The 25,900-nt window shown below is 43.8% G+C and overlaps 1 protein-coding gene across 3 annotated transcripts in view; it reads left to right on the top strand.

The window, feature by feature from the left end:
* Nucleotides 1-25,900, top strand: part of LOC126108956 (uncharacterized) — a 251,267-nt gene that overhangs the window by 162,948 nt on the left and 62,419 nt on the right. For 2 of the 3 annotated variants that reach the window (XM_049914345.1, XM_049914346.1), the window contains 3 exons: nt 2,851-2,916; nt 3,612-3,701; nt 17,779-20,688. In XM_049914345.1, coding sequence (XP_049770302.1) covers nt 2,851-2,916; nt 3,612-3,701; nt 17,779-17,796 — 174 coding nt within the window. In that variant the 3' untranslated portion in view covers nt 17,797-20,688. Of the gene's footprint in view, nt 1-2,850; nt 2,917-3,611; nt 3,702-17,778; nt 20,689-25,900 lie in introns of those variants that run through there. The other variant, XM_049914344.1, reaches the window with a different exon arrangement.

Here is a 25,900-nt window from a genome sequence, read left to right as displayed (position 1 = left end):
ACTCATTATCAAAATGCGACAAACAATGCATTACACACTACAGTAATGCCTTTCAACTAAGTGACGTAAACACCTATAACAAAGAGAACGGCATTTATCAGATCAAAGAAAAATAAGCAATCAATTCAAACCAGACGAAGTACGTGAAAAAGGAAGGGTACCCGTATAAATATGGATGGAGTGCCTGACGCATAGCAATGGCTGCTAAGCTTAAGACTCGAACCAAACTATTGTAGCTGTATCGTCATTCATTCGAGCTCAATTGTGTCTCATATTACAATGGACCAACTTTGTTTTGATTTGGAGGTGCAGCCTGAAACTTTTCTCCCCCCTTGAGTTTTGAGTCTCAAATTTCAGGTGCGGCTCAGATTCGAGTAAATACGATAATTGTGGCATTCCATGTCACGGGCCTAGTACTGTAATACATGATGCGGTACACTAGTTCACTGTTTCTCCCTGCAAAGACTGATTCCTCTTCCCACACATTATCAAGTTGTTCTATTTTTCATACTTCCTCTCGTTAAGACAACATCGTGACAATTAGGTCACCAACAATCATTGTGTTACTGCACGGAAAGTGACAGTCGTATTACTTGCTACGAGAGTGACTGACTAGCTGCCTCGTACTGGTCACTGAGGCAACAGGAACGGCGTTCGTGCACAGCACTGACAGATTGCCTAGAGCCTCATATGATAGAGGTAAGAGCTGCCTGTCACTCAAGGCACACTGTACTGACCCCTGCAGTAGTTGGCATCCTCTCTTGTGCTTTTTCTCTTCATACCAATTGTGTGGTTTAGCAGTTGTCAGGTAAAGACTGGTTTGATGCACCTCCCCACATTAGTCTATCCTGTGCAATATGTATTTATTCATCAAGGGGTCATCTCACAATCATATAGGATTTCTCATAATACAGTGAAAATAAATAGCTAAAAATTTACATAGACACACAATATACAAGGCACGACCAGGAAGTAAGTACCAGTTTGGAAAAAAATATCACAAAAACATTTTTTGAACAAGAATTGATTTTTGCAAGAAACAGCATTTCTTAAACCTTTATTCTACATAATTGCCACCATTGCTCAGATTTTTTCGTAGCAGGAAATGCAACTTTTCTGTGCCTTATTCATAGCCCAGTGAAGACTTTTTCATAGTCAATATCAAAAGCGCCTTCTTCCAAAATCACGCATGAAGAACAAGTTGCAGCCAGAAGATAAGAGATCGAGGCTGTACAATTGATGATCAAATTACTCCTAACTGATTTGTCAAATAAGATTTTGAGTGACGCCTGCAGGACTGGATGTGCATTGTCGTGAGCAAAACGTGCCTTTACTGAGCCTTTCACACCATTGTTTTGTATCCCACGCTGAAGTTCTGTCAAAGTTTTACAGTACGGTACAGAATGAGCTCGTGAGGATTGTGGAGTGAAAGGCGAATAGCCGACTTTGGTTTATAGGGAGAATTTTGGAAAAGTATGGCTCATCTGTAAAGGAGACTGCATCCGGGACACTACTAGTGCGACCTATTCTTTAGTACTGCTAGACTGCTTGGGAGCCATACCAGCTCAAAGGATGACACCGAAGCAATTCAGAGGTGGGCTGCTAGATGTGTTACCAGTAGATTCGAACAGCACACAAGTGTTATAAAGAAACTTTAGGAACTATAACTGGAAATCCGTGGAGTGAAAGCAACATTCTTTCAAGGAACACTATTGAGAATATTTGATAACTGGCATTTGAAGCTGTCTGCAGAATGGTTCTACTGCCACCAAAATAAATTTTGCACGAGGAGAAGGAAGAGAAATAAGGGCATGTAGGCAGACGTTTTTCCCTTGATCTATGTTAGAGTGGAACAGGAAAGGAAATGGCTAGTAGCGGTACAGGATGGTCTGGTATAGTTTGCATAGTGTGTAAGTAGACGTAGACAAATTACCACATTGACGGCTCCACCTCTGTGAAGGAGCTTGGTGAGCAGAAAACGATGCACAAAAACTGTTCAGCAGTAGTTGTCTTCTCTGGCAGCATCTTTTTATGAATAGAGTATAGAAAAGCTGGTTCCCCACTATGACGGTTGTCTGTACAATGATGGCAACTTTGTAGAAAAATAGCTCAGTGGATGCTCTTTCTTGTAAAATTAAATCTGCAAACCCCACAGCTTGTTAAAGCTCTCTGGATGCTTGAGAAGAGATGTCGTTAAAAGGGTTGTACTTGCAGTGATGTACTTTTATCAACTTATAACAATATTAAGCATAATTTGATAAAAATGTAAGTATGCCTCTGGCTTGTTCATGTATATAGTGAGTATCATAATAGAACACAAAACTTGCACAGGTAAAAATGTGCAGCAATAGAAGCAGTAGCATTCCAGTAAACGTGTATCCATAACCTGGCAATTTGTGAGATAATTGGGATTACATTGTTAAGAGCTGCCACTGTTGCAGCATGGAATATGCCCTAGTTAGTATAAGTGCATTTGAAGTATAAAATTTACCAATGTCTCATTTATTTGCTTATGCAAACAGTTACAAAAAGCTAATATTTTTGCATTATGAAGAAAAGAAGAGATTGCTGCTCACTCTAAAGATAGGTAACAACCGAGTTATTTCCATGTGTTATTACAACCTGGAATTTCCATTGTTTAATATTTCTGCAAAATACACAGTATTCGTTCTTAGATCGAGACAAGTATGATTGATTTAAATTTAAGAGTTCCACAGGAGACCATAATTAGTTTGCATATTAATGAGTACTCACTTACTACAAGTAACAGAGATTTATGTACCTCCAGTTAGTGCACTGTTGCTTCACTGTTCATATGCTGTTGTTATTCATGTCGTGTTCTTTTTCCAGCTCCCTGAAGAATTACCCATGGTGGACATTTATACTGAAGAAAACGGAGAACAAACACCAAGCATGGTATGTAATGGAAAACCTGCAACCGGGGGAAGAACACACATTTAATCTTTCGGTACAATGATGCACAGAGATGAAATCATTAACTTCCCAACAGAGGTCCTAAATTTGCTCAGTGTTCCTGGTACAAGTTTCCAAAAAGCTTCCAATAATAATAATCATCGAGGCAGGAATACTAAACCAGAAAGAAAAGGTCAAGTTGGTATTCATGTCATTAACTCATTTTACTTAACTTCCATTCAGCTTTAAAAACCTCTAATTTCCAGTTAGATTAACGCACAGTATGACAGTCATTACAGCGCATGGGAAAACATTCTGATGCTGTGGTGTGATGTTAAAAGAATGTGTTTTTCAGATGGACAACTGTATGTCCATGTTGGAAAACCATCAAACTTGATTTGCTTTGTAATTGTCAAAAAAAGTGCAGTGAGTTCTTATTACCTGACAATGGTGTAGTGAAACCTGCTGCAATCCAAATAACTTTAATATGCATTTAAACTAAAAAAAACATGCACTTCACACCTACATGTAGACATTGCTAAAATTTTCTTGTAGGCACAGTTTCAATAGAAATTGCCTTCACAGTTAAATACAAGTAATGTAAGCCAAGCATTTCAGCTTGTATTATTAGCAAATTAATTAAGCAGTCTTATTATTGTTATCCTCTGCTTACAAGCTTATACTTTGTCCTGTTTCAGTGTACTACACTTCTGGATGCTGATGTCTTCAGACCAGTGAAAATCAAACAAGAGAAGGACGAATACCTCATTCCTGTTAAATATGAAATGGTAAGCATACTGTCAACAAGTTCATCAAAGCACTGTTGGTCCAGATTGTTGCACTGCTCAATGGTGATTCGGCAGATACCTTAGGGTGGTTGGTGGATCCTGCCGTCCATAAACAGCCCTTTTCAATCTATCCCAGGCATGGTCGATAGGGTTCATGTCTGGTGAACATGCTGGCCACTCTAGTCAAGCGATGTTATCCTGAAGGAAGTCTTTCACAAGATGCACACAATGGGGGCGCGAATTGTCGTCCACAAAGGCGAATGTATCGCCAATATGCTGCCGGTAGCGTTGCACTATTGGTCTGAGGATCGCATTCGTGTATCTTACAGCCGTTATGGCGCCTTCCGTGACCACCGGCGGAGTATGTTGGCCATACATAATGCCACCCTAAAACAGCATTGAGAATTTTTGTGAAATTCGTGAAATCGGTGACTTTCCGAAATACCATTAAATGTATCAATTTCCCTTATCAAAAATGTTGTAAATCTGAGGAGGGCAGTACACCAGTAATCGGAACTGATTATTATTGAGTGTTAAAATTGCATTTTCACTTTGTATTGCCTCGAGCTGAGGTTTGTGTATAATCTGAAACTGACACTTCATTTCCCAAAATTATATTAAATGGTAAAACTTCCAAAAAACACCAAAATTGACTCGGCCAAAATAAAAATTGCCAGAAAACAGTGAAATTGGCAGAAAGGACAGAAAAGCTGCGAAATTTCCAAAAATTACGTGTATAGCTATAAAATAAAACAATTACTTACCAGCATGATGTACACTCCTTCTGCTCTGGGGGTACGCACTGTTCAGATTTGGAAGGTTTTCGTACAGCCGTTGTAACTTCTGTTGAGGTGAGCTGGCTCCACAGCTGTTATAGCTGGTCTTTGATATCACGAATACTGCCATTGGGATAGAGTTATCCGAGCTTGCCCAAGATGTGTTCTGTCGGAGACAGATCTGGGGAGTCTTCTGGACATGAGGGTACTTCCACATTCTGCAGACAGTTCCTACAAACACTTGCCACAAATAGACGAGAACGGTGCTGTTCAGAAATAGCACTGTGATACTCATACAATGTAGGCTTTCCCCCCCAGGGGGTCCACAACTCTTTTGTGGATACGTGCGTAGCGAGCACGGGACCCTGAGCTAATGTGGCCTTCCTTCCTTTCCGGGCTGCATACCTTCCCATTCCGCATCCTTCCCCATCCCTATCTTCGCCCCTCCTCCCCTCACCTCTGGCTCTTTCCTTCCCTTTCTCCCCATCTGGGAGTATGGTTTGTGCCTACGTCCGGAGACGGACGCTCGTAAATGTACTGCATTCTTTGCCTTCCTTGCTTTTATGTCTTCTTCCTTCCTTTGTCCTTCTCTGTCTTCTTCCTTCCTTTGTCCTTCTCTCTCTTCTTCCTTCCTTTGTCCTTCTCTTTTCCTTACCTCTTCTCTTTCCCTTTTCTCCGCTGCGGCGTTTGAGACCTCTCTTCCTTCCTTTCCCCTTCTCTTTCTTCCTCCCTGTGCATGTCTGAAGGCCGACCCACGCCCTTCGTGCGTAGCCGGTGACGGGGTAACGCGTAATTCCCCGCCCCGGGTAGACAGGTAGGACACGTACGTACCCCCTGGTAACGGCCAGGCCCAGGGAGGGGTGATTACCCGAGCTGATACCTTCCGAAAATGCCGATTGGTCCCTCCGTCCGTTTGTCGGGAGGTGTGACCTGAGGTGTGAACAATCACCTAAGGCGGGAGTGCCCTCAGAGAGGGCCCCCACAAGGGAGGAGCGCGCCATCGGAGACACCGGTAATCATGGGGGATTCTTCCGCAATGGTTTCCTCACCTTCCACTAAGTCTGCTCACAAACGTAAGTATACTGAGTCTCAGCCACAGACGATTCTTCCATCGTTGCCACAGTTCCTTGTTGTTTCTCGGTCTGATGAAGGTCACGACTTCTCCACGGTCAACCCTTTCATTATTCAGAAAGGTGTCGACGCAATTGCAGGTCCTGTAAAGTCTTGTTCCAGATTACGGAATGGCACCCTGTTGTTAGAAACACACAGTGCCCTCCAGGCACAAAAATTGCTGCGTACTTCTCTGCTCCACACCTTCCCTGTCCGGGTGGAACCGCACCGTACCTTAAATTCCTCGCGTGGAGTCGTTTATACACGCTCCCTCGATGGATTGTCTGGCGAAGAAATTCAGCACTATCTGTCTGACCAGGGTGTAACGGCAGTTCATAGAGTAATGAAACGGGTTGACACGAACATCATTCCAACCCACACTGTCTTCTTGACATTTGACACAGTTCAACTCCCATCGAAAATCAAAGCAGGCTATGAGATAATTTCCGTTCGCCCTTACGTCCCAAACCCTACGCGTTGCTATCGATGTCAGCGGTTCAATCACACCAGCCAGTCCTGTTCCAATCCAGCCAAATGTGTTACGTGTGGCAAGGATGCCCATGAGGGTGCTTGTCCACCTCCATCCCCTCGCTGCATCAACTGTATGGGTGACCACGCTGCTTCCTCTCGAGATTGCCCCGTTTTTAAGGACGAGAAGCTCATCCAGGAAATAAGGGTGAAGGAAAAGGTGTCGACCTTTGCTGCTCGAAAATTATTCGCCAGTCGCAAGCCCACCGTGCCTCACAGGAAAATACAGCACTGTCCTTGCTTCTCCTCGGCCAACAAAGGAGGCGGCCACGCAGACTTGCGACCTCACCTTTAGTGCCACGGTCGTCAGATCGGCCAGCGCAAAGATCGCTCGTTCAACCTCACCACTTTCGCCTGCCCACTCTATGGCTCACCCTTCGTTGGGTTCTGCTACATCTCGAGCCCAAAAGTCGGACGCCAAGTCTTCGAAAAAAGAGCATACTCGTGAAGAGTTTTTACGTACCGCAACTTCACAACCATCGGTTCCTCCTTCATCTAAACAACATTCTTCCAAGAAGGCTACAAAGAAACCCAGTTCCTCTCCTTCTCCGCCAAGGCGTGCCCCCTCTACAGCACCACCTGGCAGAAATCGCCCTCGGCCATCTTCTGTGTCGCTGAGGCGCACTGCTGGTGGCCGGTCAACCGGCCGATCGCTGGTGGCAGGGACTGCTCCTGACCAACCTATGGATCAGGATCTTCTGCCTTCGGCTGAATGCCATTCCATGCTGTCGGTTGCTAGCTCCGAGCAGTCTTTGAGTTGACAGCAACTTTGGTCACATTCCTCCATTTTCTTTTCACCCCATGTCCATTATCCACTGGAATATCCGCGGCATTCGAGCCAATCGGGATGAATTGTCGGTCCTCTTACGCTCCTACTCGCCGGTCATCTTCTGTCTTCAGGAAACAAAGCTGCGTCCCCATGACTGCTTTGTTCTCCCTCACTTTCAGTCCGTCCGATATGACCTCCCCTCTGTTGAAGGCACTCCAGCCCATGGAGGACTCATGATTCTTCTCCATGATACTCTCCATTATCACCCAATCCCCTTAAACAGTTCCTTCCAAGCTGTCGCCGTCCGTCTTTCCCTTTCTGGATACACGTTCTCTCTTTGTACTGTATACATTCCATCATCCACACCAATGGCACGAGCTGATCTCCTTCATCTTCTTGGTCAGCTTCCACCCCCCTATTTGCTGGTTGGGGACTTCAATGCCCACCACCCGCTTTGGGGATCTCCTCATCCTTGTCCACGTGGCTCTCTATTGCTAGACGTCTTCCACCAAGCGGATCTAGTTTGCCTCAACACTGGGGTCCCCACATTTTTGTCTGCCTCCACGACAAATTTATCTCATTTGGACCTTGCGGTCGGTACTGTTCCGCTAGCTCGGCGCTTCGAATGGTTCGCCCTTGATGATACACACTCGAGTGACCACTTTCCATGTGTCCTTAGACTGCAGTCTCCACTGCCATATATGCGCTCGCGATGCTGGAAATTTGCCCAAGCCGATTGGACACTTTTTTCGTCTCTCGCGACATTCGATGACCGTCGCTTTCCCAGCGTCGACGATGAGGTCACACATATTACCGACGTTATTCTTACAGCTGCGGAACGTTCAATACCACGCACCTCCGAATTGCCCCGGCGCCCCCCAGTTCCGTGGTGGAACGAGGCATGCCGTGACGCACTACGTGAGCGGCGACGTGCTCTACGCAATTTCCGTCACCATCCTACTTTGGCCAACTGTATCCGCTATAAGCAGCTCCGTGCGCGATGCCGTCGCGTCATCCGCGATAGCAAGAAAGCAAGCTGGAAATTCTTTATTAGCTCATTTAACACCTTCACTCCCTCCTCGGAAGTTTGGAGTCGGCTTCGACGGTTCTCAGGCGCGCCTAGTTTCTCCCCGGTCTCTGGGCTCACTGTCGCGCATGATACCTTAGTGGACCCCGTCGCAATTTTTAACTCATTGGGTCAGCACTTTGCTGAGATTTCGAGCTCTTCAAATTACCCGCCAGCGTTTCTCCCGAAGAAACGTGCAGCAGAAGTGCGACATCTTGCTTTCTCCTCTCCAAATCACGAAAGCTACAATACTGTTTTCTCCATGCGGGAACTCCAACATGCCCTCTCTTCTTCTCGCTCCTCCGCCCCAGGACCGGATGGAATCCATGTCCAGATGTTGCTGCATTTATCAACCCATAGTCTGCGTTACCTCCTTCGCCTTTATAATCGAATTTGGACCGACAGTACCTTTCCCAGACGGTGGCGGGAAGCTATTGTCGTTCCCGTTCCGAAACCTGGAAAGGACAAACATCTCCCCTCTAGCTATCGTCCCATTTCTCTCACGAGTAGTGTCTGTAAGGTTTTGGAGCGTATGGTGAATTACCGTTTAGCGTGGTGGCTGGAATCGCGCAGTCTTTTAACACCTGCCCAATGCGGATTCCGAAAGCATCGTTCTGCAGTTGACCATCTTGTTGCTCTCTCCACTTACATCATGAACAATTTTCTCCGGAAACGCCAAACGGTAGCAATATTTTTTGATCTGGAGAGAGCATACGATACCTGTTGGAGGACAGGCATCCTCCGCACACTGTTCTCTTGGGGCTTTCGAGGCCGGCTGCCCCTTTTTCTTCGCGAATTTATGGCAGAGCGCACATTTAGGGTGCGGGTGAACACTACTCTCTCCCGTACTTTCTCCCAAGAAAACGGGGTACCCCAGGGCTCCGTGCTGAGTGTTGTACTGTTTGCCATCGCCATAAATCCAATTATGGATTGTCTCCCTCATGATGTCTCGGGCTCCCTCTTTGTGGACGATTTTGCGATCTACTACAGCGCTCAACGGACCAGCCTTCTTGAACGACGTCTTCAAGGATGTCTCGATCGCCTCCACTCGTGGAGCATCGAAACTGTCTTCCGTTTCTCACCCAGTAAGACTGTTTGTGTCAATTTTTGGCGACGTAAGGAGTTTCTTCCGCCCTCCTTACATCTAGGTCCTGTCAACCTTCCGTTTTCAGACGTCGCTAAATTCTTGGGTCTTATGTTTGACAGAAAACTATGCTGGTCCTCCCACGTTTCCTATCTTTCGGCTCGCTGTCTGCGATCGCTTAACACCCTCTGTGTCCTGAATGGTACCTCCTGGGGAGCGGACAGAGTGGTCCTTCTCCGCCTCTATCGCGCCTTAGTGCGCTCGAAATTGGATTATGGAAGCATAGTCTACTCCTCTGCTCGGCCGTCTATTCTTCGGCGTCTCGATTCTATCCACCACCGTGGATTACGTTTAGTGTCTGGAGCTTTTTACACTAGCCCTGTGGAAAGCCTTTATGCTGAGACTGCTAAACCTCCGCTGTCCAATCGGCGAGCAGTCCTCCTGAGTCGTTATGCTAGCCATCTGTCTTCCATGCCTGCTAATCCAGCCCACGACCTTTTTTTCGACGCCTCCTTTGATGTAGGGTATGCAGGCCGCTCCTCCTCCCTACTACCCCCGGGAGTCCGCTTCCGTCAACTGCTCCATTCTCTTTCCTTCCGCTTTCCTAAAACCTTCTTGACAACTTGGGGTACAGCACCGCCTTGGCTCCGTCCCCGGATCTGCCTGCTCCGTGACCTTTGTCAATTTCCTAAGGATGGTACCCCTACACTTGTTTATCGTCGGGCATTTGCTGCTCTATGTGCACAAATGACAGACGCCACATTTATTTACACCGACGGCTCGAAAACATCGTTAGGTGTAGGGAGTGCCTATATTGTTGGCGACACCCCTAATCGCTTTCGGCTTCCCGACCAATGTTCGGTTTATACTGCGGAGCTTTACGCTGTTCTCCAGGCTGTCCACTACATCCGCCGCCATCAGCAGATACAGTACGTTATCTGCTCAGATTCTCTCAGCTCTCTCCTCAGTCTCCAAGCTCTTTACCCTGTGCACCCTCTGGTCTACCGGATTCAGGACTGTCTGCCCTTGCTCCACCTGGGGGGCGTCTCGGTGGCGTTCCTCTGGCTCCCGGGACACGGTGGTATCTGTGGGAATGAGGCGGCCGATATAGCGGCCAAGGCTGCAGTCTCTCTTCCTCGGCCAGCTATTCAGTCGCTTCCCTTCACCGATATACGGAGTGGTTTATGTCGCCAAGTTGCTCATTTATGGCATGCGCATTGGTCGGCACTTCCCCGTAATAAACTGCGGGAAGTGAAAGCCCTTCCTTGCGCTTGGACCTCTTCCTCCCGAACGCGTCGTCGGGAGGAGGTAATTTTAGCTAGACTCCGGATAGGGCACTGTCGTTTTAGCCATCGACATCTTTTAAGCGGCGATCCTCCCCCACTCTGTCCCCACTGCTCTCAGCTGTGGACGGTAAGACACCTTTTAATTGAATGCCCCTATTTTAATCCGTTACGCTCCTGTCTACAGCTATCGCCTGATTTATCATGGATTTTAGCAGATGACACGCGCTCAGCCGACCGCGTTCTCCAGTTTATTAGTGACAGTGAAATGACGTCAGTCATTTGAAGCTTTTTTTGGGGACAACCACCCCCTTACTGTAGCAGATTTTTAAGCATTCTTCTATTTTTAGTTTCTTCGATTTTCTGACTTTGTTCCCATTGCTGCTGGTTTTCAATTTCGGTTTTTTACTGTCTTAAGTCACGGGCTGGGCGCTAATGACCATAGAAGTTTTGCGCCCTAAAACCACAAACAAAAAAAAAAAAAGTAGGCTTTCACGGCCGGCATTGTCTTCAGTTGAAACTTCCGAGCTGAGAGGCCGTGGTCAATGTATAAAATTTCCACCTGACGTTTCATCTCTATCTGCAGGAGACATCTACTGAGGTTGTCTGGCTACTGCCACTTAGGCTCCAGGTACTCTCGCATTTATAGAGTGCATAGAGGGCACCACCATTCGTCAAGTGATGCCGACAGTACGCCAATCTTTGGAAGGCATCATCATTCTCGATTAAGAGTAATAGATTGTCATTCTGCTGGTGCAACATCGACATCCATATTTTGTCCAACTTTAAAACTTCCTCTTTTCTATTAAAATTGTTATAATGTTTGTGAATTTCTATTGCTTCTCTATCCATGCGTGCATGATAATGGGATGTTCTTGCTAGAACGCTTGTCTCATTAAATTTAATTTCGTGAATGCCATCTTGAAAAGCATGCTCAGCAACGGCCGATTTTTCGATGTGTCCTAAGCGACAGTTTCTTTTATGTTCGGCTAAGTGGGTGTTTACACTTCTTTTCATTGTTCCAATATACACTTGTCCACAACTGCATGGAATTTTGTATACCCCAGGTGTTGCTAGGGGATGTCGGGCGTCTTTTGCAGTTCTTAAATATTCCTTAATCTTTTTGGTGGGTCTGAAGAGTGTTTCGATCCCATACTTGGCCAGCACTTTCCCAATACGGTCCGTGACCTTATTAATGTGTTAATTTTCTTGCTGGTATATCCGTTTTTCATGAAAGCTGACCGTAAGTGATTCAGTTCATCTTGTAAGTAAGCCGGCTCGCAGATTTTGTTGGCTCTGTCCACAAAGGTTTTCATGACACGTCTTTTTTGCCTAGGATGAAACTTTATCTTTGGGTTAATGCTGTTCAGATGCACCAAGAAGACATCCAACTCTTCTTCACCATGAGTCCACACTACAAATGTGTCATCAACATAGCGGTACCATTAGCAGGCTTTTTACTGGCAGTCTTATCATGCGCGCATGTACAGGGTTATTACAAATGATTGAAGCGATTTCACAGCTCTACAATAACTTTAATATTTGAGATATTTTCACAATGCTTTGCACACACATACAAAAACTCAGTTTTTTTAGGCATTCACAAATGTTCGATATGTGCCCCTTTAGTGATTCGGCAGACATCAAGCCGATAATAAAATTCCTCCCACACTCGGCACAGCATGTCCCCATCAATGAGTTCGAAAGCATCGTTGATGCGAGCTCGCAGTTCTGGCACGTTTCTTTGTAGAGGAGGGTTAAACACTGAATCTTTCACATAACCCCACCGAAAGAAATCGCACGGGGTTAAGTCGGGAGAGCGTGGAGGCCATGACACGAATTGCTGATCATGATCTCCACCACGACCGATCCATCGGTTTTCCAATCTCCTGTTTAAGAACTGCGGAACATCATGATGGAAGTGCGGTGGAGCACCATCCTGTTGAAAGATGAAGTCGGTGCTGTCGGTCTCCAGTTGTGGCACGAGCCAATTTTCCAGCATGTCCAGATACACGTGTTCAACCGTTTCTTCGCTCACTGCAGGCCGACCTGTTGATTTCCCCTTACAGAGGCATCCAGAAGCTTTAAACTGCGCATACCATCGCCGAATGGAGTTAGCAGTTGGTGGATCTTTGTCGAACTTCGTCCTGAAGTGTCGTTGCACTGTTATGACTGACTGATGTGAGTGCATTTCAAGCACGACATACACTTTCTCGGCTCCTGTCACCATTTTGTCTCACTGCGCTCTAGAGCACTCTGGCGGCAGAAACCTGAAGTGCGGCTTCAGCTGAACAAAACTTTGAGTTTTTCTACGTATCTGTAGTGTGTCGTGACCATATGTCAATGAATGGAGCTACAATGAATTTATGAAATCACTTCAATCATTTGTAATAGCCCTGTATAGAGAAGCAATAGAATTGCACAAACACCATAACAATTTTAATAGAAAAGAGGAAGTTTTAAAGTTGGACAAAATATGGATGTCGACATTGCGCCAGCAGAATGACAATTGATTACTCTTAATCGAGGATGATGCCACCTTCCAAAGATAGGCATACCGTCGGCATTACTTGACAGGTGGTGGTGCCCTCCGTGCCTCTATAAATGCGAGTGCGCCTGGAGCCTCAGTGGCAGTAGCCGGACGACCTCAGTAGATGTCTCCTGCAGATGGAGACGAAACGTCAGGTGGAAATTTTATACATTGACCACGGCCTCTCAGCCCGGAAGTTTCAACTGAAGACCGTGATACTCTTGCACGAGAGGTAAAGTGTGAGGAGACAGGGCATCTGTTAAGTACTGTTGTGCAGTCAGTTCCCTCAGTCCTATCAGCTGTTACCTGAAGTCGTAACAGATGGGTCCCTACACTGTGGCACTAAGAGTAACGTGGGAAGAGCAGGACCTCTCCCCAGGTTACTACACATTGGTGTAATGGAGAACAGAGATTCATTGCCGATCACAGAGCAGACTTCATTCATCGAGAATCTGTTCTTCGGTCACGCCGTGACTCCAAATGCAGCTTATTCTGTACCGGTATTAATGACAACCTACACACGAGACTGTAATTCCCCAGTCCGGATGCTAATCTCCAACGAATTGTATGGATAACACAGAATGTTGCAGGGAGCCCATTCCGTGCTCTCAGATAGCAGATAAAAGTGTGAAGGGGTTATGATGTGCTCAGTTCACAATAAAGTAGTAGTCTCTTCTGGTGGTCAGAAGTGGTAAACTGGAACCTCGATAGCAAACATTCCTGCTATCAAGATCCACGTAGTCAGTCAGGCTACTGTTAAATCGGAATGCCAGACAAATCTGGATATTACACGGTTCGACCAGCTGGCAGAGCAGATACCCGTGCTGAAGCCCCTTTCAGTATGTCAGTGCTGATAAGTCTCTCACGTTAGTGACATCAGTGTTTCCTTTTCGGTGGTCACTTGACGTGTGGTTCTGTTTGTGCCTCTTGTAGTAACCTATCTGGCCTGGTAACAACACTATTGCACTCTGTTGGCTATCCTACCTACATTAGACAATTAAATTGTAATCATTTACACAGTATGTAGATGTCTTCTGAGTGATTTACTCTTTTGTCATACAATGCACGATAATCGGGCAAATCGACTGTGATTGTAGTAAAGTAGAACAGTAGAGAAAGATAAATCTTGCAAAAATTTCATCTCATTACCAGTGCTTAATTACTATTTACGTTTAGAAGTGGAACGAGGGCGAGAAAATCCGATGCACATTCCTCCAGAACCTCAATACCTTCTCTCTCATTCGCTTCGCCTAGTTCTCCACAACCCGACGAGGCTCCTACGTCGATGTCGTCCTCCGCCTCATAAATGGCTGCATCAGTACCTCTGTCCGTACCGGCAATACCTCCGCGTCGACAGCTGGCACCCGTTCTGCACCGAGAAAAACCTTCCTTACAGCCTAGCCACCAATGGCCGTTGCATTTGTAGTGACGAGTAGTCCCTTTCCAGATATACTGAGGCCTTCACGGAACGAAATTAACCTCCCACCCTTGTACAGAAACGGATCTCCCCCCACCTCTCAAAGTCCTCCCAGCTGGTCACAGAGGTGCATTCCCCTCGTGACTCAGTATCGCCCGGGACTGGAGCAACCGACTAATATTCTCTGTCAGGGTTTAGACTACCTCTCATTGTGCCCTGAAATGAGGATTGTCTTACCCCCTATGTCTCACCCCTCCCACCAAACCTACACAATATCCCTGTCCACCCCCAACACAGCCCCTACTCCAAACACCCAGCCTCATGGCTCATGTGTCTGTAATAGACCTAGATGCAAGACCTGTCCCATACATTCTCCCACCATCACCTTTTCTAATTCAGTCACAAGCATCACCTATCCCATCAAAGGCAGGGTCACCTGCGAAAGTAGTCATGTGAACTACACAATAAACTGCAACAATTGTGCTGCATTCAGTGTGGGCGAGAGAATCAATAAGCCCTCTGTTCACACAAATGGTCACTGACACCAAATTGTGGTCAAACAACTGGACTACCCAGTTGTTGAGTGTGCTGCCAAATGCCTCACTTCAGTGACCGCTTCACAGCCTGCACTGTCAGGATCCTTCATACCAATACCAGCTTTTCTTACTTTTGCAGGTGGGAACTCTCCCTGCAATATATCATACGTTCATACGAGCCTCCTGGTCTCGACCTTCGTTAGTCGCTGCCCTTCACCCACCAGTTTCCCTTTCCAGTTCCATCTACAGCAAAACACAGCCTTCTGTACCACAGTCATTTTACTTCTCTCCTTTTCCACCCCCACCGACCTTCCCTGCCTGCCCCCACCCCGAAGCCCTCCATCTAACTTCCAGAATGCACCTAGCTGCCCTACCCTGTCCCCACCTCGTCCTCGTATGCTCCCATGAGAGCAGCACTACACCTTCCCCCACCACTACCCTATTATCCCTCCCTGTCCCCACTCCAGCCTCCTCCTTATCCCCATCAGTCCGATTGCTTCTCCCATTGTGCGCAGTTACTTACAGTCTGGACTCGGCAGCTTGAGATTGTGCTATCGCCTGCGCTGTGTGTGTGTGTGTGTGTGTGTGTGTGTGTGTGTGTGTGTGTGTGCGTGCGTGCGTGCGCGCGTGTATACCTGTCCTTTTTTCCCCCTATGGTAAGTCTTTCCGCTCCCGGGATTGGAATGACTCCTTAACCTCTCCCTTAAAACCCACATCCTTTCGTCTTTCCCTCTCCTTTCCTCTTTCCTGATAAAGCAACTGTTGGTTGCGAAAGCTTGAATTGTGTGTGTGTGTGTGTGTGTGTGTGTGTGTGTGTGTGTGTGTGTGTGTGTGTGTGTCTGTCTATCAACATGCCAACGCTTTCGTTTGGTAAGTTACATCATCTTTGTTTTTAGATATATTTTTCCCACGTGGAATGTTTCCCTCTATTATATTCAGATCATTTATGTAGATTGAAAACAGCGGACCTACCACACTTCCCTGGGGCGCTCCAGATGATATCCTCACCTCCAATGAATTCACCATCGAGGACAACCTACTGGGTTCTATTACTTAAGAAGTCTTCGAGCCACTCACATATTTGGGAACCAATCCCATATGCTCATACCTTAGTTAGGAGTCTGCAGTGGGGCACCGAGTTAAATGCTTTCCGGAAGTCAAGGAATATGGCATCCGTCTGATACCCTTCATCCATGGTTCGCAAGATATCATGTTAAAAATGGGCAAGTTGCATTTCACAGGAGCGATGCTTTCTAAAGCCGTGCTGATGCATGGACAGCAACTTCTCTGTCTCAAGGAAATTCATTATATTCGAACTGAGAATATGTTCAAGAATCCTGCGACAAACCGATATTAAGGATATTGGTCTGTAATTTTGAGGATCCGTCCTTCTACCCTTCTTATATACAGGCGTCACCTGTGCTTTTTTCCAGTCGCTCGGGACTTTACATTGGGCAAGAGATTCGCGATAAATGCAAGCTAAATAAGGAGCCAATGCAGTAGAGTACTCTGTAAAACCGAATTGGAATCCCATCAGGACCTGGCGATTTATTTATTTTCAACCCATTCAGCTGCTTCACAACCCCAGGGATGTCTATCACTATGTCCTCCATACGGGAATCTGCACGAGTCTCAAACGGCGGTATGTTTGTACGATCCTCCTGTGTGAAAGAGTTATCAAATGCTAAATTTAAAATTTCAGCTTTCGTTTTGCTGTCTTCCGCTGCCAGGCCAGACTGATCAGTGAGTGACTGGATGGAAGCCTTCGACCCGCTTACTTGTCACCAGTACAAATCTTAGTGAATGTTAAAAAATAATAAATGCAAATGCCGTGTGACTAGGGCCTCCCGTCAGGTGGACCGGTCGCCTGGTGCAAGTCTTTTGAGTTGACGCAACTTCGGCGACTTGCGTGTCAATGGTGACGATGATGACAGCACAACACCCAGTCCCTGAGTGCTGAGTGAAGAAAATCTCCAACCCAGCCGGGAATTGAACACGGGCCCTTTAGTATGACATTCTGTCACACTGACCATTCAGCTGTCAGGGGTGGACTTAAAAAAAAAAGCCAATCCAGTATGCCCAAATGTATTGTGATTTATAAAAAAATCTACCAAATGAAAAGTGGTTTTGCATTTCAGCATATGAATCTCAGTGCTTTAGTAGCAAACTTAAAATGATATACGCCCAACTAGTTGAACAGCTCAAAACTATCTCGATGAAACATTTTGCTGTTCTGTCGTTGAATGTTGTCGCATTTGAATGTGAAAAGTAATGAAATTGAGGTTTTTCTACTAATTGTTGTTTATTATGTACGTGATTGTTAGTCCGTAATCCGGTCGACATCTTCAGTCCAATTAACCTTGCATAGTGGGTGTTGCGCTTATTATCTTGTGACGCTGCTGTTTGTTTTCTGTATTCCATTAGCGCCTGATATGTCTGTATTGCAACAATTGAGAAAGCACATCTGCCTAGTGAGCAGGAGACACTGGTTCAGATCCTGACCACAGTGCAAATTTTCGTTCTTCGGCTCATTATGCGTATTTATAGATTGACTTCCGAGTCTTGTAAAGTTCTCTGCAGCCATACGCTTTCATTTTGATCAAAGCACCTACGGCCAGGTCTGAGGCAGGATACCCCATTTCGTTTGACGGTGAGGTGTTATTTCGATACAGTTGGACAGCCTCTGCAATACTTCTCAAGTTTGGGGAATACTCAGTTGACTGAGGCATGAATAGAGATCTGAATTGAGGAGGGAGGCACATTAGGGTAGTCAATGCAGCTGTGCAAAGCTACTGTGTGAGGGTGGCATAGTGGTTAGCGCATATGCCTCGTCAACAGGACAACTGGGTTTGAATCGTGACCTTGGTACAAATTCTCATTCATTGCTTCAGTCTGCATATATAAATTAAAAACAATGCACAAATGTTAATTTTGTTTTATTTTCGTAATTAATACATAACTTTTGTCATTTTCCACAGGTTGATACTCGGTGCTAATACTGCTGTGAAATTGCCAGGGAAATAGATCCTACTGGAAAGGAGAATTTTTGGACTGTTGACATCTGAATGGTGACCAACCTGTGGTTTCTGATCAGCAGAAAGAAGACAGAACATGCCTCAATCATTGACAGCTGTGAAAAATATGGGTCAGTTCAACTCAAATTGAGCTGAAACTTACCACTGAAAAGTGTTACAAGAAGTGGGAGAAGTATTCTGGTATGTTTCACAAATTGTACACCTAAATGTTCTCAGATGAGAAAGTCATTTTCCAAAAGTGTTACATAAACTCGGTGGGTTAATGTAATGCAAGTCTGATGGTGTACTACTTGTACGCATGACAAGTGAGCAGGTGACGGTTTGAAAGTTTACTAGAAGTTTTGGCACGTTACTCGTGCACTCGACAGATAAGCAAGTGACATTTTCAAATTTTACTAGAAGTTTCACGGTGTTAAGCAAACAGTTATTTGTCGCAAACTGTAAATATTAACGAAATGGGCATCTGGATCAGGAATCTGTTCATCCAGATATTATTGTTTGCCAGATGGAGTTACCCACTAGTGTGTTGGTAATACAAAATTACTGAAGTGTAATAACATATATTGTACTCTCAGCATGAGGAGAAATTTTCCACGAATATTAACACGATACAGTTGTCTTCCAGTGTGATGGAACTGAAGAAATGAATGTTTTGGAAAGTACTTGCCTCAGATTTGTAGCCAGAGTAGTAATATACTTTGTGTAAAAGAGACTATTGAGGTTTGAGGTACAGTGTGGAGTCACTTTGAGTTGATTAGTGAAGTGGTATGGGATTCATGTTCGGAAGCAGTGGCATTTAGTTACCATCTAGTTTTAGGTTTTTGTTGGTTGAATCAATTGGGGCACAATGTCCATTGTTACCAATAAAAATGACTGTTTGCATTTGTTTATGGTTAATAAGTTAATGGTTTCAGTGTCTTGACCACTGTCAGACTTTTTGATAATACTTGGAGTTCATCCACAAAATAATTATGTCAAAGACATGATAGCATTACAAAAGTTAGATCTACATGGATATCACAGCCCCTGAGCAGTGAGATATTATGGCAGATTGCTATGTGTCATGCAATTCCAGCAGTATTTTGCAGCTGAACACACCAGCCGAATGCCGGACATAAAATAGCTGCAAATCTCTCCCACTGTGTCTTATATAACTGACGGGAAGCAATCTCCTTGGACATTATGCAGTGTAACAAATGAAAGGAGTTATAAAGTGTCATGTAAAAAGTAAAAACCCCTGCAGACAACATAGGATCCATAATAGCGCTGCAGGAAATACAAATGCATTCAGCAGTATACCAGTTGCTTTAGTGGTAGTTGTGGATGTTAAAATCAACTACGTATGTTGTGATTGTCAAGATACACACCCTGACGATGATTCCATTATCTAATGTGCAGGGAGGAGTGGTCTCCTTTCACATTCTTGAGCAGCTTGTTAATCAAAATTCTATATATACTGTGTTTATTGTACGAAATAGATTTTAATATTAGTTGTTTCATTTGTATGGATGGAATACTGTGGGATTGCAAGATCTGCAGACATCTATGTGAAACATAAAATTACAGTATTTTCAGTTTGTGATTGTGATTACACCAACTGCATTAATGTCACTGACATGAAATTAGTTTGAAACTAATGAAGATTCAGTAACATGAAATATTGTCCCTGAATTGTGTTCAGATTCGCTGAACTCCATTGTAGTGAGTGTTTTGTAACCATACAGTAAAACTGATTGTGGCGTGTCTGCCTGACTGACAAATCTTATTCAGGCTGTTAAAAGTAATGATGACTACATACTGAGAACTGTTATGAATTGGAAAAAAACTTTTCATTCCTGTTTTTTTAGTATGCATAATTTTTCAAACTTCCATTTTATGCAATATTTAACTTGGTTTTGCTTCAGCCATAAATGGTTAAGCATTTTTGTGATATCATTTTTACTTTGCTACCCAAAAGATTGTTCGGTAATCCAACTTTTTGATGTACAAATGAGGGTAGTCCATGTACTTGCTCTCACCGTATGGGCTCCTGTTGTTCACATGTCTGTTTTGAGGTCTGCAGTGTTGAATTTTGCTTTCAATGTATTGTTACAAAAAGAGGAAAAATATGAGAGCTTTCTCTTAAATGGTGCAAAGGGGATTTTTTACTTTATTATTAATTTATGTAGGTGGATTGATTTTCGCTAAAGGCAGAAACTGCCAAATCAACAGTCTCATTTGAAATTTATATGTTTGTGCCATTGTCTAACATAACCCTCATCCCCTCTTTGGAAATAGGCAGGAGTTGCTGTCATTTATTTTGTGAACAATTACACATATCGAAACATGGTTTTCAGCAAATATTATAGCATTGGGGCATGTATGTTTTTGATTGGTTAATGTTTTTAGTGCTGGTATTGACTGAAATAATGGTGTGTACATTTTTTAAATGGAACTGTATACTTTCTGTATCTGCATTCAATAGCTCTTGAGAAGACAGTTAGCGATAATAGTGTTTGTTGATGTTGAAGCCTGTCATAAAACAAATTCGAGAAATGTCCTAGACTGTGAGAGCGTGGTAGCTGGAAATGGCATTTGCAATGCACACACTGCCGAGCAGGCATCTCTGACCAGGCTGCTTAGTTTTATACTGTAAGGTAGGCCTGCATTATGAGAACAAAGCTTTATTTTCCCCTTGAATCACCTTAAGACTTCGATGCAGTTTCACCTACAAATTTTGTATTTGGAAATAAGACACAGGCTAGAATCTAGCATATCGCAAAGGGCTTAGGAAAACTGTGTATTTCACATTTGTGTATACTCCCAAATTTACGCGAGCTGAAACAGAGGAATTGATTGATCGTTCTTCAAAAATAGGGGGGTGTGTGTTCGAATGTTGATAATACATTCTTTGATGACAGTCTGGAATACCATCAATTCCTGAAGACATTTTTCTGAAGGTTTTTGCTATGTGAATGATTTGAGTATGTAGCATAGAGATAGAGAGGAAGCAAGAATTTGCTTTGTAATAAATGAAAAGCACCAGTTTGATTTTGTTCTACAATATTACTTTTATTTTGTTAACCGGTTTTCAGCTTACAAGGCCATTTTCATACAGTTAAAGTAGTATTGTAGAACAAAAGGAAACTGGTGCTTTTTATTTAATATGTTGTTGTTCTACCAAGAACCTAAGGAAAATTCTGTTAACAATTTGCTTTGTTTTGTTGGTTGATTGAGCACTCTCTTATTATTAACTATGAGATTCAGGGTGGTGATTTCCTTATTACTATTTTCTTCCTGCTTTATTACTATCCAGATTGCTTCGCTTTTATTTTCTGACTGATATAAACTTACCATTGGCCATTATTTTTGCCTGGCGTATGACTTTTCTATACACCTGAATATATTTTGTAGTAAAACTGTTAAGGAGAAGGAATATGCTATGGTGTGGTTTTTTGGTAACAGAGCAATTTCTTTATTGTTGCTTGTTAGTTTTATGCCTCGTTTCCCATAATTTTGCTTTTAGATTTGTGTTCTTTACCCCCGATGTTCTGAGAGAAAAATGCTTTTTCAAAATCATAGTTGAAAATGTCAGACAACTTTTCAAACTTCTTGTTGGTGTTGTGCACCTGAGAAACTTCTTCCCACCTTTCTCTTGATAATAAGTGACTAAATGTGTCTAAGGTCTTTGTGTAGAATCTTCTTGTAGTCACAGATCTCTTCTGGTTTTGGTTGGGTACTAAACAACCTGATCACTAAAATTTGTATTTACATGTTTCGTTGTGCAGAGCCTGTTAACAAATATTTGGTCCACAGCAGTGGCAGTTGTTTTAAATTGAAAGTATGTGTTAGGCCGAGCAACAGTTCTTTTCTCTTGTGCGTTGCAAGAAAGTCAATGTTGAAATCTCCACACAGTACTATTGATAAATGCCTCAAAGGTTTCAGGTGGGAGGGGAGGGGGAATGGATTTGAGGTGTTTTAAGAAGTGGTTTGTGTCTTTGATGTAGGATGGGAGTCTACGGGTGATAGGTTGGGGGTGTTGGTCTACCAGAGCTGAGATACGTTCTGTTGGGGCTTTGAAGCCTGTCACAATGGGACGGTGAAATATGCTCACTATTTTTATATACTTGAATTTAGCATATTTCGTGACAGTACTCACTTTTCTGTGGATGTTTATAAGATGATATTTGACTTTTTTGTGTTGACTTCAGTCTTCTAGTGAAAGTATGATTCCATAAAGCTGTTTCGTCGGCTGTGGAAATGTCCTGGTTCAATGTGTTTGCCTCATTTTTTGGTGCTTCAAATATCATTTTTCCGAATGTGCTTCCTTCTTGATGTTTATATAAAAAGGTAGTAGAATAACTCACTTTTGCTGGTCACTTGCAAATTATTATAACGGGGACCTGTACATTGTTCCATCGTCACACACACAGTGTTCACTGCCGACTGGCTACGGTCAAAGACGACTCCAGTGTCAAAGCCATTTCACACAACACACAAGCTTCCACTTGTAACCAGTCTCTTTGATATTATTCGTCACATCTATTAATATTAATCAACATGCTGTCACTCTCGAACATATAAGCAAATTAGCATAAAATAAGGCAAATCACAATTCACAAAAAATATTCTGACAAAATATAAGAAAACATTTACAACCTCCCTAATTAGATTTGGTGTCGACAAATCCGGTAGAAAATAACACTTCTCCCAGATCCATTACAATAAACAGGATGGTTCTCTTTGTTGAATTTGGGTAATAGGTAGAAAGTAGGGGTACGTGGCTCAGGTGGAGTAAGTCTGTGGAAGCCGTTGTGAGGCCTTGTGAGGGACCTTGGATTTTTAGGATTTTCTGCAGCTCAGTCTGAATGGAGGGAATCAGATCCTGGGTAACGGCTTTGTGGGTTGAGGTGTCAGAGTTGACGCAGTCCTTCTGCCACATACTCCACTTGGTCAAGTACCACAGTTGTGGAGCCTTTATCTGCCGGGAGGATGACAATAGAGCGGTCTGTTTTCAGCTCCTTAATGGCACGGGATTCAGCTGGGGTGATGTTGGGGGTTGTCGGGATATTATGTTCTGAACTCTAATATCAATCCCTTCCAAAACACACTCTTCAATTTTTGCAGCTTTTGCTTCGTAGGGCTCAGGTGTGTTGTCACTCACTGGGGTCACAAATCACAGGCGTAAGCTGAAATTATTGCCATCCAGTGGTATGGCTTCAGTTTAATAAATGTATAACTAGTACCATCTAGTGGTATGATTCAGAATTATTACAGAAAGCACAGGACTACAGAAGAGTGCTACGTTATGTCTAAAACACTGTGACAGGTGTTCGTCATTGTACCCCAATACACGGAGTTGCTATGACAGCAAAAGGTTTAGTTTACACAAATGTCATAATAATATCATTACATAATAGAAGTACAAAATTAATTTTTGTTAAAAAGAAATTGATCATCCGGAGGGAATAGTTACATGCATTGGCTACGTATTATGTTGCAAAAATCAGTTCATGATGATCTTTGGGTACGTTTCCAGTTTCGTGTTTGTGCAGCAGTGACCGTGTGTACGCTGGGGCTCTCAAGTGGCACTGCACTGCATCTTCTCCGCGTCGCAGCTCGTCGACCAGCCACGGCTGCGATGACCACCCCCGTGTAGGTAATATGCAGTTGTGAAAGGCTGCATCGATGACCTTTTGTGTTATGTGACCACATATGACCACAAACCCGCTGTACTTCATTACCCTATTGTGATACTGTAATACAATTATGTTCTGAATCTGGTAGCACTGTTTGTCTCTAGGTAATGAGACATTTCTAAGTCCATATTTACGTCATGCAGTGTCATCGAATTGGATCACGTGCCGACGCAAACGGGGACACGTGGCAGTAGCACGCGTGCGCCCACTCACACTGTGCAATGTAGCGCTTGGACGTGGAGCCACGGTCCTAGCGCACCCCTTACGCGCTTTGTTCAAACACTGTGATGCTACGTTGTTATACTGTGACACGTGTACTCCACCTAACTTAGTAAGTAAAGAAACAACGAAAGTGGTTGTATTTCACCAGCGATATTGATACCTCCACTTATGCTACACCTCTCGTGTCACCTCACAGTGGCAGACTAGTCAAGCTCAATAGGGTCTTCTACCCCACTATTTTTCCAAGCCCGTTTCCCTCAGCAGTGGTTTCACTAGATAGTAGATAGAGACTGCGAGAATCACGTTAGTCCATTCGTGCACATCACTAATTAGGTGATCGGACATTTTCGTACATAGTGTCGCAGTCGAGACTGAAATTGTGTGGTCTGTTTCTGGGAGGCCAGTTAAGCCCCTCAGCACATCCCTAATGATGTTGACAGCAGTTTCAGCAAGCTTTCACTCCACAAGTCCCATGCACGAACCAGATAAACTTCTGTTCTCAGGCTAATCCACGTTTGAAGCAGGGCAAATGTACACACACACCTGGTCTGCACTCTAGTCTGGCATTCGACGCTTTTGGTTGTGCCGGGGCAGTAACCCAGGGTCTTCCCCTTACATTGGGCAGCAAGTGGGCTAGCCTCAAGTAGCTCCATAAACGTCATAGGATGGCCTGAGGATGGTACTGTGTACTGAGATTGGTAGCCAATAGGCAAAATAAGTACAGTGGAATCCTGTTTTTACAATTTCCAAGGGTCTTTTAAAAATGGTGTAAAATGTTAAATGTCAGAAATAACATTTGAATCCTAAAAGTTTCATGTATGATCCCCTTCTTTATAACTATGTAATACGCATCAAGCAATCACTCCATTCTTGGAAATCACCTGTTTAGGAAAAACTTCATTGAGAACATTAATGCTCACGTGGACTGTGTGACTTGTTGCTCCATCTTGTTGAAATAATGTTTCATCATTCACTGCATATTGATGAAGCTGAGATATGAAGAACGTGCTTAACATTGTTGAATAGCGCCCGGCATTCACGGTAACAGATTACCCTCTTTTGTTCTAAAAAAAAATAAGGGCCTCTTATTCCCTATGAGAACATCGCATGCCAGACTGTTACCTTTGTTGAGTGCAGGGGTTTTTCATGGAGCTCGTGAGGGTTCTGATCACTCCAATCTCAAAAGTTCTGTTTGTTCACATATCCATTGGGCACGAGAATGAAAAACTGTCATTTTTTAATCTTTAGGCAGCTTGAAAGAAAATGGGGAAATAAATGCTTCTAAAACGACAGTAAGCTTAGCTCGTCTGCAAAGCAGTGGAACAGTGGAATATTAGTTACAAAAGTTAGATGAAAATTCAAAGTATCACAATCTATTGAACAATAAAAGACAAATAGAATAGACACCGCAAGGAGGGGCTCCACATTCTAGGTTTGACAAAAAAATGAAACTTTCAGCTACGTACCCTTGTAAAGAATAGCATTGTAGAAAACCTTTTGTAAGGTAAACTCGATGAATTCATTCGAAAGGTAAAACAAAATCATTGTCAATAAAAGAGATCTAAAAGTGAAATACAGTACAATACAAAAATTCTGCAACAAAGCTGAATAATGCAAGTAGCTTAATATCATCAAATGACAAATACTTATGCAATACAAATAGGTATGGACTTGTGCGATTTTTCTCCTAAAACTATTAACGGTTACTTACAACCACTTAACATGTATACTGTACATAATGCTCACAGTACATTGTGACTCAAAACCTATGGAATAAATGACTTAATGAATGAATGTGAATGAATGAATGGAAAGTATGAAAATTAGACTTAATTTATGACAGGCAAGATGACGATGATGATGATGATGAAGAAGAAGAAGAAGAAGAAGAAGAAGAAGAAGAAGAAGAAGAAGGGGGGGGGAGAAGAGAGAGAGAGAGAGAGAGAGAGAGAGAGAGAGAGAGAGAGAGAGAGAGAGAGTAGTGGAGTTTGGGGGCCTGACTGGCTTATCGCAAGATGACAGTTGTGCCAGTCCACATGTTTGCGACGTGCGGTCTCTGCACTTAACTCCTGTGACAGCTGTAAAAAGGAAAGGCAGGCCTAGAGAAGCCGCCGAGACTAAATGGGCTGCCGCCCAAGAGAGCAGGAGAGGAGAGCGTCTGGTCG

Source organism: Schistocerca cancellata, chromosome 11, assembly GCF_023864275.1.
Source record: "Schistocerca cancellata isolate TAMUIC-IGC-003103 chromosome 11, iqSchCanc2.1, whole genome shotgun sequence".
Lineage (NCBI taxonomy): Eukaryota > Metazoa > Arthropoda > Insecta > Orthoptera > Acrididae > Schistocerca > Schistocerca cancellata.
This window is presented reverse-complemented; position numbering and strand designations above follow the sequence as displayed.